This window comes from Meleagris gallopavo, chromosome Z (genome assembly GCF_000146605.3).
Source record: "Meleagris gallopavo isolate NT-WF06-2002-E0010 breed Aviagen turkey brand Nicholas breeding stock chromosome Z, Turkey_5.1, whole genome shotgun sequence".
NCBI lineage: Eukaryota > Metazoa > Chordata > Aves > Galliformes > Phasianidae > Meleagris > Meleagris gallopavo.
This window is the reverse complement of record NC_015041.2, coordinates 31,258,793-31,273,826: the sequence shown is the minus strand read 5'-3', so window position 1 is coordinate 31,273,826 and position 15,034 is coordinate 31,258,793. Positions and strand designations below refer to the sequence as shown.

General features: G+C 37.6%; 1 protein-coding gene across 1 annotated transcript in view; it reads left to right on the top strand.

The window, feature by feature from the left end:
• LOC100540510 (protein AF-9) overlaps nucleotides 1-8,525 on the top strand; it is a 33,653-nt gene extending 25,128 nt beyond the window's left edge. The window contains exons 4-5 of the mRNA XM_031557292.1: nucleotides 5,952-6,071; nucleotides 7,785-8,525. Coding sequence (XP_031413152.1) covers nucleotides 5,952-6,071; nucleotides 7,785-8,510 — 846 coding nt within the window. The 3' untranslated portion in view covers nucleotides 8,511-8,525. The remainder of the gene's footprint in view (nucleotides 1-5,951; nucleotides 6,072-7,784) is intronic.
• Nucleotides 8,526-15,034: the final 6,509 nt, after the last annotated feature.

The window sequence follows — 15,034 nt, the reverse complement described above, 5'->3', positions numbered from 1 at the left end:
AAGCTAAAACTTTTGTATGGAATGGCTTACTAATGGTAGTGTAGGAAACCGCTCAGTTAGAGTGTAAAATAATAATAATAAAAAGCCTTTCACGGTGAGGTGGAATTTGTCTCATTTCAACTCTGACTTGTATTATTAATAAGCTGTCCATTAACTGTCTTTGATGACACTGGAGCAGACAATGGGGCAGGACAGGGAATAACATCTGTGGATATGTTTTCTCTTTTTGCTCAGTCATGTCTAGCAGTTGTTTCATTAAACAGTACTGCTGTTGGTCTTTTTTATCCTCTGATGTGGAGCTGTCACCTCTCCATGTACACTAGATTTGAGCCTGATTTTCTTGGGAGTTGGTGTCACCTTCTGACCTTCTATGTGTGTTATGAAATAGCTAATTAGTATTTTTTGTTCTCTCCCTTGAAGATCTTCCATTCTAACTCTCATGCTCTTCTGGAGAGTGCAGGGGCCTCCGTGAAAAATAATTACCTGTATATCATCTGTGAGCTTGCTGAGAGTTCCCTGTGGGTCATTAATGAAAACATTACAGAGTTTTGAATCAAGTGTTGACTGAGTTGAGGAATACCAGTAGTCACTGGCCTTCACATGTTAGCAGTACCCTTTGAGTTCAGCAGTCCAGCCAATTTTCCACACCTCATCTTCTTTTTATTCAGTCCATATCTCATAGATCTGATCTACGAAGGCTGTGGCAGTTTGCACAAAGCTCTGCTGAAAATCAAGATACACAACAGCTGTTGCTTTCCCCGCATGCACAAGACCAACCACAGATAACAGTCACTTCAGTTCTGTTAGTTGGGCAGGAGTAATGTATGTGTGGAAGAAAGGACAGAGAGAAAACAGTTATTTCCTACTTCTTACTAGCAAGTGATGTTTAGCCACATCCAGGACCTTGACATTTGTAGCTGTTATTTGGGAGGAGAAACATTTTCATAATGCGACCCCCCTCTCCTTCCTCTTTTCCCACTTTAATTTCTGAGTGTTCCATCTTATAGATGTGAGGAAACTGTTTGCTCAGAGGGTGATGAGACACTGGCACAGGCTGCCCAGAGAAGCAGTGGATGCGCCATGTTTGGAGACATTCACGGCCAGGTTGGATGGGACCATGGGCAGCCTGATCTGGTGGGTGGCAGTGCTGCCCATGGCAATGGAGTTGGAATTTGGATGGTCTTTAAATATCCCTTGCACTCCAAAACATGCTATGAATTTGGGTTTTTTTTGTTGTTGTTTGTTTGTTTGTTTTTGAAGATGCATGATTAAGTAGTGGAACTTGCTGCCACTCATTTCAGATCCAGGAAATAAATATGAATAAATATAAAGCAATGAGATGGAGGGCATAACAGTTTGTATAATGAACTACCATGACGCTGTTAAAAATAAGTATGGATTCAGCCTCTGGTGGAGAAATTCTGTGCACTAGTATTTACTGAAAGGAATCCTGAAAGGAGGTAGGAATAACACTGGGAAAAGTGTTAGAGAAAGGAATAACACTGCAATTTGTCCTGTATTTGTGTATTTCCTAAACTGTTCCTGTTGAGCACATCAAAGACATGCTGTGAGTTTAGCTAGACTTTTGCTCTGCTTGAGTATAGTCAGTATTAAGCTAAATCTCTGAGGCAATAGCAAGGTTAAAACTAGAACTTCATGCTTTATGTAACGATAAATTCATGGTGTCATTACATGGCTGTTTAACTTACTCATTTAAAGCTAGGTTCTTATCTCTATCATCTCACCTTTTTTCACTAACACCCTTACTGGTATCTGATCCCACCAGTTTGTGGAATCAGATGTGATCCTAATGAGCTGATGATCTGTACAAAGCAGAGCAGTAACTTGTGCAACAATTGAGAAGAGAAATTAATGCTTTTGCTGTCTTATGTCTCCAAACTAATTGTAGAGCATGGCAGCACCAGCTCTGGCTCCTCTTGGATTCCTACCCTAAGCATTGGCTATGGTGCCCTTCTAGAGTAAATTCTTCTCTGCTGTTCTGAACTGGCAGTGCAGAAAGAAGGAACTGAGTAAAAAAAAAACCTCTAAATAGAGTGGATGTAATGGAGACTTCATTTCTTTTGATGACCTTGCATTCTTGATGCAGTTATCTTGCTATTACATGCTCTCATCTTTTGCTCCTTTTGTGTAGGTTTGGCTTAACGTAGCTACATACGTACGTACAAACATATGAACAGTAACCTACTGTAGGAGCTGCTGCAATTCTGACAGCTCATTTATTTCACTGGTAGTGTTTAAACTGGATGTATGTATCTCTTTCCTAAGTTTAGCTACAGAGGGAATGCATTTCACTTAAAAATATATATGTTTCTGCAGGCTTTTTGCTCTTTTTTGATGTTTTGTTCACTAACATTTTAGAAGAGTTGTAAAGTTGTTAATGTTTACTTTATTTTTCGGGAGGGAGAAGACCAGTGACTCTCTCTGATTTAGGAGATTTTAATCAGGAACAAATCTTCTGACAGTGATCAGTTTGGAAGATAGAAGTGTGTATTTTATCACAGGACCGAAGAAATGAAACTCGTAGAAGACTTCCTTGGTGTTTTGTCATTTTTACAGAGCTGATCTGGAATGACAAACTGGTTTCTGCTTTATCACACACATTAATCACATAAAATAAAAGTTTGAATCTACAACTGCCTTTGCCTTTTTTTTTTTTTTTCTTTTTGGTGGGATTTATAATGAACCAGCAGGCTACAGGAGTTAATAATCTGAAATTTTTATGGCTTGCCATTTGGAGTGTCCAGGTTTTGTTTTCAAAAAACCGTATGTGTAGAACTATGACAGATTTGCTGTAGCTCAGATGATACTAATGACCAAGCCCTGTAGATTTCCCTTTAGAGAGCCATCCTCTTTCTAAATATATAATCTGCATGCTGAGGCTGTTAATGATCCAAATAATACTTTAATATTTGTCTAGAAACTGAGTTGTCTGAGAAGTTCATCTATTTTTTTTAAATGTCAGCTTTTAAAGAGTGTGTATTATACAAATAATACAAATACAAAATACATAAATATTTCAAAACTGAAATGTTTCATAACTTTAAAAAGAAAATTTGTGCAATTGCTGAATTTCAACTTACTCTAGTGAGTCGGAATTCTGTATTTAGGGAGAAAATGGCAGCTTCCAACTATGGGAGAAAGATCCTTATCAGCGTTTTTTGTTTCTTTGCTTTTATTTGTGAAGATAGGACAAAACCTCATCTTCCAGACTTTGCTTCTGCACAACATAACTATGTATCATTTTCTTGCAGGAGTGAGTGAACAGAACTGCTTGTTTGAACAAAATATTTGTTTAAACTCTGTAATAATGGGTAATCTTGTATCTGCTTTTGCTGAAAGATTAATTAGTTTTAATGCAAGTGGTATTCTCTGTGATGAAGTTGGTGGATTTAAAACATTTCATTAAGTTCAATTTAAGAGAGAACAGTCTCATTTAACGATCCACTTAATTGATTTTGTTAAAGAAGATAGAGAAAATGAATTTGTCTCTATCATTATCTTCTGTACAGGCTTATGGTATTGTCCTGACGTCAGCTGGAACAGATAATTTTCTTTATAGTGGCTAGTTTGATGCTGTGATTTGGATTTAGGAGAAAACACACTGAACAGTGCAGCACAGAGCCAAGGGCGTTTCAGCTTCTCATACTCTCATGCCAGCGAGGAGACTGAGGGGGTGGGTGTGAGGAGCTGGAAGGAGACAAAAACCGAATCATGACCCGAACTGGTCAAAGAGGTGTCCCATAACAAATGGCATCATATTGAACTATAAACAGGGGGAGTTGGCCAAGGAAGATTGCACTGCTTGGACACTGGCTGGTCTTCAGTCAACAAGTGATGAACGATTGCATTGTACGTTACTTGTTTTTTGTGTTATTCTTATCTATTTAATTTTCCCTTTTATTTCTGTCCTATTAAACTGTTTTTATCTCAATCTTTCTACCTCTTTTTTTTTTCTTTTGTTTCCATTCTCTCCCTTGTTCCACTGTACAAGAGTGAGCAAATGGCTGTGTGATGCTTGGCTACCTGCTCGCTTAAACCACAATATATTTTTATATGCTACACTTTTCTTATTACTATTTGTTATTCTGCCCTTCCTTCTGTTCAGCTGTGCTGAATTCAGCCAAAACCCTAGGTAAGTTGAGGTTATATAGTATTTACAAGGCCAAAAGAGTTCTCTTACTGTGATTCACTATAGCTAGTTGCAGTTGACTTTCTTTTGACTGCAAGATGGATGCTACTGTTTTCTGCCTTGTTGATCTTTGAATTTCTGTCTCATATGCTCTCGTTTACCAATCTGAGAAATGAAAAAGGGAAACGGGATTAAATTTATGTGTGTGGAATGTTACTTCACAACATTTGCTGAATACATTAATAATTGTTAAAAATATTTTTTTTTTATTACATGAACCTATGGAAAAGGAAGTTTTGACTTAAGTTGCCTGCATTATCCTTCCCAGAATTGTAGTTGCAGTGTTGACATATGCTGAAGTTACAGGCAAAAAAAAATAAGTAATACTTATTACCTAGACATGTCCCTTAATATTCTCTAGGCTATTACAACATCTTTTGAATAATGTTGACTGCAAAAAGATTTATTTTGAGCTTATGTTTAATAAATAAATGAATAAGCAAAGAAATTGAAATTCTGGCTTGAAAAAGCAGTGGATAGTAAATAATAGCCCCTCTTGACTTGTATTGACTGGAGAGTTAAAATATGAAGCATATATATCTATACCCTAGTTTGCTACTGAATGTGCTAACCATAGGGCACTTTTCTACGATTGGCTGAATTCTCTCTGGTCCCTGAGGTTTATTGGTTTGTACTTAGGAACCCTTGAAATCAAGACAGGCAGTTAGACCCCCGCTACAGCAAAAATGTTTGGTCACCAGCCTTCCAATTTACTGCACACTAGGTAAAGGAGAAGCTTGAAGTTAAAAACTGAACATCATAACACCTTTTCCTTTCTCTCTCCTTCTCGTGATCCACATTACTTCTTCATTCTTGACACCTCTTTCTCCTCCTTCTCCATGAGCAGTACAAGAGAGAACTTAACAGTTCTCTTGCTCCTTCCTCTTCTAAGTTTTTGCCCTGGTTTGGTGTGGGTTCTATCCGCAGACCACAGTTCAAGAACTGTTCTAGTGTGGACTCTCCATGCGATTTAGCCCTTCTAGGTATATCCATCTGAACTGGTATGTAGTCTTCTCTGGGCTATGTATGAACATCTCTGGAATGATTCTCTCCGCAGGCTGCAGATAAATATCTTCTCTGACACCTGGAGCATTTTCTGTCCTTGCTTCCTCTCCAACTTGGGTATTTGCACTGCAGTTTCTTACCATTTGATTTTTTCCATTTCAGCCTTAAATCTTTTCCTGGAGGCATAACCAGCTTTGCTTTGGCATTCAGCTGTGTCCTGCTGTGAGGTTGTTGGAGCTAAATGGAACTCACTCTGTCCACTATGGATCTCTTTTCTGAGGTCACCCCTGCCACCACAACCTTGCCACCCTTGCCTAACAATCTTCTATTGTATTGCTTTAGTGGAGAGCAAAGACATATACACATTTCTGTATTTCTGTATGGGACATCAGTAGCTTGCAGATCTTTCTAGAGCAGATAGGACAGACATTCAAGTGTTCTGCCAGACATTGCTTTGGACAAGGGAAAGAAGCCTAAGTACACAATGCCATATAAAAAACTGTATTAGAGGAAGTTTTGCAGTTTTCTGAGGGTGCATTGTAGTTGTATGGAAATTGAAGGATATGATTTATTCATTCAATAGTGGATGGCCAAATGGTTTTATTAACTCATTCCTTGTTGAAAAGAAACAAGAATACTGTTTGCTGTATGAATTTTGTTTCCATATTGATTTGCGGGTTACTTAGTTCAGACTGTTGGTAGTAACTGACTTAACATGCTTTCCCTCTTGTAACAGATTATGGTTATGACAGATGGCACGTCGTTCTCTTCAGGGCAGAGCCTTCATCTCCCCAACCTTCCTAGTAACTCCCTATCTTTTTCTGAAGTGAAGAAGAAAGCATCTCATGGGCCAAAGGTGAGACTTAGTTGGATAGCAAATATTTGAGCCAATAAGGTTTTTCCTGGGAAATAACTTGAGAAGAAAGGTCTCTCTAGGTATTTTTTAGATCGTGACATAATCCAGTGATATCAATAGGTAAGAACATTTCTTTAGTGTAAACTTACTGCTAGCCACATCAAAATAATGCAGAAAAGGAATGTAAGTGAGAATCGGTGCTAGGTGAAGTATTGCTTTACTAGTTTTTGAACAACTACAAGTATTTTCTTCTTTTCCCAGATGGAATACTAATTGCCTGTTGTAGTTGTTGTAGTATTAGAAGATTCAGGGATGGAAATGGGATTTCTGTTTTTAATTACTGGCCTGGGAAACAAGGAAGTGCCTCACATTCATATGTTCAGATGTCACCAGAATCTTGTTTATTGTTTAGAAATGTAGTGACTTGTATTTAAAACTTTGTGTTTCATTGTGATTTATCTTTCATTAGTACAGGATATTAGCAGATATTAGTATTTGTGTTAGTGTATACATATATGGAAATTTCAAAATTGACTTGTTGCTAGAAGTAGCTTGGCAGTGTAAGCTTGCCAAAGAGTCTTTGTTTTGGCTTGCTAATCACAGATCATTCTGTTCATTTGTGATAAAAAATTTAGGTTATGCTGCAGAAGTTTTTCCTCAAACTATTTTGCAATTATTCAGTTTTCAGTTTTTTAAATTAGTTTTTTCTCCCAACATTTAAAACAGATCTACATGAGAAAAAAAAAAAAATAGTGTTTCCATTCACTCTTATTTTCTAGGTTGATTTTTTTCCCACCATGTTTGTGTTGTAGGTAACTGGTAGAACATTTTTACTTTCTAGAACTAGGTATGGGCTCTCCAGACATTTAGCAAGCATTAGAGATGCTTTTAGAATTAATCCATAGTGCACTGTACTTTACTTTTGAGACAATCCTCTTTTTGTCTACATCTCTTCAGTCAGTTAGGGATGATTCTTTTGTCAAAATTCGCATGGTCAGTTATGTTTCTGCCCAACATTTAAGTTTTTTCTTTTTCTCGGTCTTATAGGACCTTTGAGTTGTCACCCTCTCAGAGATCCATCTCATTGTATAACTACTGAATTTAAAAAATGCAATGAAATGCTCAATATAAACAACAGTAAATACAAAGAAGGAAAACCTTCTTAGTAGAGGCTTTCTGTTAAACAACATTTACTAGTGAGATGTTGCATGTCAAATCATATCTGACACAGCCAGGCTGGATCCACAGCCTGTATAAAGGATAGGCTCTAGCTAAAGTTGATGAGGGGATCACGGTATGGTACTCAAGCTCCGCCTGAAATGTCAGTAGGATGACACGTTTTACACTGGTTCTGAAATACTTCTGTTAACTGTATGTGATTCATATGATAATCCTTTTGTTGTGATTTTTTTTCCTGAAATTTAATGGTCATAGTTTAGGAAATGTTAACTAATCTTTATGTTCACCTTAAAATGTTTCTAGAAGGCCATATCTGATTCTTAAGAGATAAAAACTAACCTTTGTCTTGCAAATGCCAAAATAACTGCTCCTGCTCCACAACTTTGTAATAGTTTCTCTATCAATTCTTATATGGTCATTTACTGTTTCTTTTTTTCACCCTGCAGTTTAAAGTTTCTGACATGAATCTTGTGTCTGTGGTGTATATCTTTTTTTTTTTTTTTTAATTTAAAGTTTTGTATCTCCTTTTTGCAGGACCCAACTAAGATTCTGAACATAAATAGCAGTAGCGGCAGTAGTAACAGTTTTTTGAAGCCCCACAAGTTAACAAAGGAGCACAAGGAAAAAACTTCTAAAGACTCAAAAGAACAAAAAAGTGCCTTCAAAGAACCTTCCAGGGAACAAAACAAATCTTCCAAAGAATCCTCTAAGAAACCCAAAGAAAATAAACCACTAAAAGATGAAAAAATGGTTCCTAAGATGGCCTTCAAGGAACCCAAATCCATGTCCAAGGAGCCAAAATCTGAAAACACCTCCATCCTTACCATTACGGGTGGACAGCAGCAAGAAAAGAAGACTCCTACAAAAAGGCCCTCCGTTCTGGATTCTGATGAACCTTCTGCAAAAAAGAGAAAAAAAAGTGCGCCAGAGTCATTATTTAAAAGCTTTTCTAATGCTCCATCACTAATTCTTACATGTTCAGCTGACAAAAAACAAACAAAGGACAGGTCTCAGCTTAAGATGGGGAGAGTCAAAATTGAAAGTGATACACTGGAAAAGAAGGCGTCTACTCTGCCACCATCTGATGATATTATAGACCCCAATGATTCTGACGTGGAAGAAAACATGTCTTCTAAATCTGAAGTAAGAGCTGTTTTGTTTCTTTTCCTGTGTATGAAGTGTTTCTTCTCTGTGGGATTGTGTGCCATATTTGTATTTTCATTTCTCTTCTCCTTTTTACTGGCAAATTGTTCCAATTGAAGGGTGTTGACTACTGGCTGTTTAAACTTACGCATATTATGTTTGAATTGTATTTCCAAATCAAGTGTACGTAATTTATAAATGTCAGCATTATGACCAATGAGCATAGGGGAAATGGCAATAACTAGTATTGTTCTTTTGATCTTGTTCCTTTTTAATTTCATGCTTTTTTTTTTTTTTTTTAGATTGAAGGGAGTTGGTTTAAATACTTATATCTCACATGCTAAGATTTTACACTCAGACATTAGATAATTCAGTGAATTTGGGAAAAGACTGCAGTAATATAGTATTGTTTGTTATTTTTCTGCTAAAAAGGGCAGTTCTGTAAATGATGCCAGTTTAATGGACAAAGAGTTCCTTGAAAGGGGGGAATCCATCCAAAGTTACTCAACAAGAAAGATTTTTTTTTAATGGAAGTTTGTTTCCTGAAAATATTTCTTCCATCTGTTCATCTGTTTCAAGCACAATATTCTTTTGATGATTAGGATTTAAATCATTCTCCTGGCAGGGTTCAGCTTTAGGAGCATCTTTTATAGATAGATGAGTAGAGAAGGAAGGGAGTTGGAAGAAGAAAGCCTGTTTGGTGTCTTCATTTTGCTTAAGGCTTGAGGCAGTAAGCAGGATGGAGAGAAAATCTGACTAATTTAGCTTATTCAACAGTTCTCTGATTTTATTATATTTTTGTGCCTCCATTACTGCCTTCAGATTCATAGCTGTACTTGCACTCTCTGGAACAGGCTGTGAGGATGTAGCAATGGTTAGGTTCTTCATAGAAACATGGAGCTGGGAGAGATCTCACGTCTCTATTGTGTTTCTAAATTGGCAATTTAATGCACGAACAGTTAAGTCATGCAAATGCTATACAGTTTGGAAGGTATGTAAAATAATAGGCCCCTCTCTACAGTACTGTTGAAGTTGTTTTTATGATGTTCCCTTTAAACCTGAAAACGTTCATACTTAACAGCCTCAGTATAAATTATATTTAAATGTCTTTAAAATAGAATATTTAGCTTTTTATGAGTCATGGGAATACCCTATGACTCACCACCTACCCTTGATGTAGCCAGCCAATCAGAACCGAGTTTGATTTTATACTTCATATTTACTCAGGTACCCATGTAAAGGCAAATACATTTCTACATAAGATCTTCAGTATTCTTCAAACAGGAAAGAATTAAGAAAAGCAACTGCAGTATAACTGGAATCTTACAAATGCAGATGTTGCAGAAGTGTGTGCTGCATAGCAGCGTGCAGATTATTTAATTTAATTGTTAATGTGTGTTGCCATCTTTGGCAGGACTCTATTTTTTGGCCAGTCCTCTTTAATGTTTTTATCTGGATTCAGGACTCAAACACATACTAAGTAAGCTTGCAGAGGATACTAAATTATGAGTAATTGTGGACTTCATCAGGTGTGGGAAGGCCTTGCAGGGAGAACTTGGCAACTGGAGGACTAGGTAATTGCCAAGCACATGAAATTTAGTGAAAGTACCGTATCTAGGGGTGTATCAAACACAGCTAGACATTTAAGAGAGAGGATTTTTCTGCTCTGCTCTGCTCTGCAGCACTGGTATAGCTTGTAGCTTTACCTCCAGCACTGTGCACAGTTCTAGGCACCACAATATAAGGTATAAAACTAGTAGCATCCAAAGAAGATACACAAAGATGGTGGAAGGACTAGAGGGCAGGACTTATGAGGAGCAGTTCTTAGGTGTGCTCAGCCCTGAGCAGGGCAGGCTGAGAGGAGGCCTTGTGGCGGCTGCAGCTTCTCATAGTTTTATAGTTTTTATTGAGGTGTAGGAATATTAGCACAGCTCCGGTAGAAAACTCTAAAGATCATGCTTTTAAATTCAGTAACAGGATGTTTTAGTTGAAGTACGCTTCCTGTTTGCTTTCTGCACGGGACAGTGCAGCAGTATGATTAAAAAAATAGAAATGAAGACATGACCTTGTTTTTGTGCTCTGACCATGAAATATGGTGATGTTCTCATAATATTTATGTAAACTGTAAGCTTTGTGAAATAGGGAAATACAAAGCTTTAGATCCAAGGGAGGTGTCTTTCAAGGAGCTGGAAGACAGCTATCTCTTCTGAATGGTGCAGTGGTTGCAGAAGAGGTGCTTTGATACTTTCTGTACTAATTTTTATAGGCTTTGTAGGGAGCAAAAGTAGTGCAAAGCTCTCTCTCTTACTGCAACAACACGGTGGCATCAAGAAGATCAAACAGATTGTGTATGCTGATCTGCTGGTCATTGTGGCTGATTTACTCACTCATCTGCAATTGCAGTGATCTGAAACTCTCAAAGTTCACTATGTGTGAAGGCAGAGTTTGAAGGCACACAGACACACAGCTGTTTTATGAATTTTTGTCTCCAGCCTAATTATTTTGTGCATGATGAGTGTTTTTCTTCCTGCAATCATAACATTGTAATTAGTAGTAGGGGTTTTTTGGAATGCCTAAGTCTATCGGAATACAACCCAAGAAGAAATGCATGCTAGCAAATTGTGACAGCTCAAGAGTGAGGTGTTTTCATTTTTAAGCAGAATACTTCAGCCAAACCATTTGCCTTTAGCAAAATACGAACTCCTTAGCAAGTCACTTACCGAACAATGAATATATAGCAGTGATGTTATAGACTATAGGTTGTATTTAATTAACTGCTTGCATGTTTTTAAGCAGTCTTAAAGTTGCAACATGAGCACCTTTTTAAAGTAATCCATAAAATGCCACTTTAGATCTGGAGTCAGATTTGTTAATTTAACTATTACATATGTGCAAGAATATCTGGAAAATGTCTTTTGTTTTTTAAAACCTCCAGGCCCTTGTTAGCTGAAAAATCCTGCTATTAACCAGGGCTGGGAGCCAAAGAAAGATCTTTTTCAGATAACACAGTTTAGCTTCATGGTAGTTGAAGATAGCTCCACATGATGTTTTCTTGTAGTTAACTAATGTAGTTACTGCAATCAGAGGTAGGTGTTAGCAGATAAAATATTGTACAGTCCAAGATATTTTCTTCCAGACTGTACTCGGAGATAAATAGTGGCTTGAGATGATCTGTTCTCCTTGCAGAAAGGCTAGACAGATGGTAGGCAGAAGCCATCAGTGTCTATAGTAGTATGGCACTGTTCAACTGCTGTAGGGGGTAAGTGCCAGGCTTGAACAGGGCAAACCCCATCTTCCATCTAGAGTTAAGAAAAAGCACCAAGGTCAGCACGTGGGATGGAGGAAGAGAACAACCTCCACAGTGGTGGGCACCTTTAGCCACTGCGGAATTTGGACTGACTGCTTTCCCTGGTCTTAAGGCTAGCCTGCCCAGAGCCCCTTCAGAAAATCTGTCAGTATTTGGGACAGTGGGACCAAGGAAAATATAGGGAAAAAGTAAAGTCTCTGAACAACTCTGTTTGGAGACAACTTGATACCTGGCAGAGTATGTCCTTCGATTCAGTTTTACCATCTGCTCAGCCAGGCTATTAACCTTCAAAAAGTCAATAGTTGTAAACATGTTAGAAAATGTTTAAGGGTTTTGAAAGGTTTTTAACTGTTAAGAATCTTTAGTCAGGGAATATGTTCCCAATGGTATACATTTTTCTGGGAATTTTTGGTGTAAATAAGACATCTTCCAGAGTGAGAGTAGAGGAGTAGAGGAGGAATATGGAGGAAGAATACAGTCAAATAGTGAGGAAAAACAGGGAAATCTTAGTAAATTAATTGCCTGACATCTGTTTCCAAACAGAAACTTTTGGCTATTTGAAAAGTGGAGGCATTATACCATTTTCAGATACACTTTATTATTTTATCCTTCACTGTAACAGTACTGAAGCAAGGTTCGGAATCAGATTTTTGTGAAATAGGAAATGGTTTCATAACTAAAAGAAGGGAGGTTTAGGTTGGACATACAGAAGCAGATTTTTACAGTATGAGTGGTGAGGCACTGGAACAGGTTGCCCAAACATATGGTGGATGTTCTGTCTCCTGTCCCCAGAGACACTCAAGGCCAAGTTGGATGGGGCTCTGAGTACCTGATCTAGCTGTAGATGTCCCAGTTCATTGCTGGGGAGGTGGAACAGATAATATTCAAGTGCCCCTTCCAACTCAAAAGATTCTACTGAGCCTGTTTTATTAGCTGTAGTCAGAAAGGGAAAAATATTTTTGCTTCACTTGTAGAAGGTATTAAACTGCTTTCTATGTGATGGGATGAATCACTGCAGGATAAGGAGGCAGCGAAATCAACAGGCAATAATTCAATCATGGCAGCAAGGTGGGATATTGAGATTTTGTTGCTATGTGTGTTTGGAATGGTGTGTTTGGAATGATTTACAAAAGTAGTAAGGATTTAGAAATTAAACACAGAAGAGAAATTATATAGATATGGCTAAAAAATCCATGTTACAACTACAGTCTTGCAAAATGTGGGAAATTTTACATTTTTAAGGCAAAGTCATGGGTATTACATTTTTTTTTTCAATTTTAGAAACTATCATATTATGACATACAAAACATGGGAATGTCATCATATTAGGCTACTGATTTAGTCTTCAGTATGTGACTGTACTAACTGCATCTCCTGAAGTGTAGACTAGTCATGTAGATTAACCCAATCATTTGCTTAAACAGTTTTTTTTTTTTTTTACTGGGACCTTCTTTTCTGTATTTCAGCCCCAGAAAATTCTATTCTCCCATTAGTCCACAGCAAGTAAGGATTTTATTGAAGTGTGTAGAGTGCCAATATTTTATTATCTTAATTCTTTTCTGGCATAAATGGCTGGGACTGCAAAATCATGGCAGTTTTAGGGGCTGAGATGATTGTAGCAAAAATGATATAAATAAAATGTGTTGTTTTACTCATGATCATGTGAAATCTCCATGGTATGGACTTCATTACTTTTAAATTGCTTTATCTGCTTACATCTATTATGTTGTGATCCAGAGAAATGGTTCCATATAATTACTATGAAATCCAACACCTGTTAGTTACCAGCTGAAATAGTTTAACTTTGTCTTGTTAGATCTAACTGAGGCTCTTATGACTTTTCCTCTTTTTTTCTTTTTTTTCTTTTTTTAAATGCGGAACCATCAAGATTACAGTTGTTTTCTTTGGGAAAATTGGCACGTACTTTTGAAAGTTTAGTGTAAGGCCAGTGAAAAGAGAGCAGTCTGGCCTGTGTGTTTTTTTTGTTTTTGTTTTTAGACAATCATCATGGTGTAGTTCTGCATATGTATAATACACATGAACTTTTGTGAAAGCACAACACAAATGTATGATAATGTTAGCACAGAGCAAGCCATTTACATGGCTTTTATTTGTTCTATGCGCTTGAGAATTTTTTAGGGCATAACAAAGCTTTTTATACTTTTTCCCTACATCTTTTCACTGAAACTGGAATACACAGAGATGAAAGCTGAGATCCTAATATAACCGTTTACATCCCAGGAATCAAGTTTGAGCAAACATTAAATATAATAAAACTTGCTATAAAAATGGATAGGGTCAACACCAATGGCATGGGAAGTGCTGCATTGATACTCTGTTGAGCCTGCTGTGAAATTTTGGGAATATCTGTTGTTTATTTTTACCCCCTTGGGACATGGATTAGGAGCCTGTGGTCTACAAAAGCTAAGATGATATGCAAGCTAAGATGGTACTCTGCAGCAGCAATTTAGAAGAAAAGCTGTTTTTCCAGATGTTTAGGTGTGTGTTAACTTGATATGTATGACTTTCATGGATTTTTGCACACTGAGTATTTAGTTTAGGGTTGTTTTGGAAGCACTGTATAGAGTTCGAGTAAACAAGATAAGAGAGGAACTACAGTGTATTTGCGATGTCTGTAAGTACGTGCTGAGAAGACCCACTCCCTAATGGTATGGAAATGTACAGAGTGCAGAATAACATGCAAAAAAGGAGATTAGCATGTAGTTACATGGTTCTCCAGGTGTTTCTTTGTTAATGTGAGTGCATAGATTTCTCTAATACCTGGCCTTGGATCTGGGAGAATTTAAATGAACAGCCTTCTTACTGCACCAAAAGTGACAGCAAACTGTCTACTCTCCAGAGTAGTGAACTGGGGTTAGCATCAACATCTGTCCTTCTCAGCACTGATATGTAAGATAGGGCATAGCAGAGAATAGGGCAATAAAAGAAAATAAAGAACTTTTTTCTTAGAATCACAAGATTGAAAACTACCTATAAGATCATTTAGTCCAACCGTCTTCTCATTACCACTGCTACCACAAGCTACTAAACCGTACCTCGCAGCTCCTCGTCCAGGTTCCTCTTGAACACTTTCAGGGACGGTGACTCCACCACTTCTTTGAGCAGCCATTCCAGTGCCTGACCACCCTCCGAGAGAAAAAGTTTTTCTTCATGTCTAACCTAAAGCTCTTCTGATACAACTTGTGGCCGTGTCCCCAGGTCCTGTTCGTTGCCTGGGAAAAGAGGCCAAACCCTGAGCCTCCTCTTCTCCAGACTAAACAATCCCAACTCCCTCAGCTGCTCCTCATAAGACTTGTGCTCCAGACCCCTCACC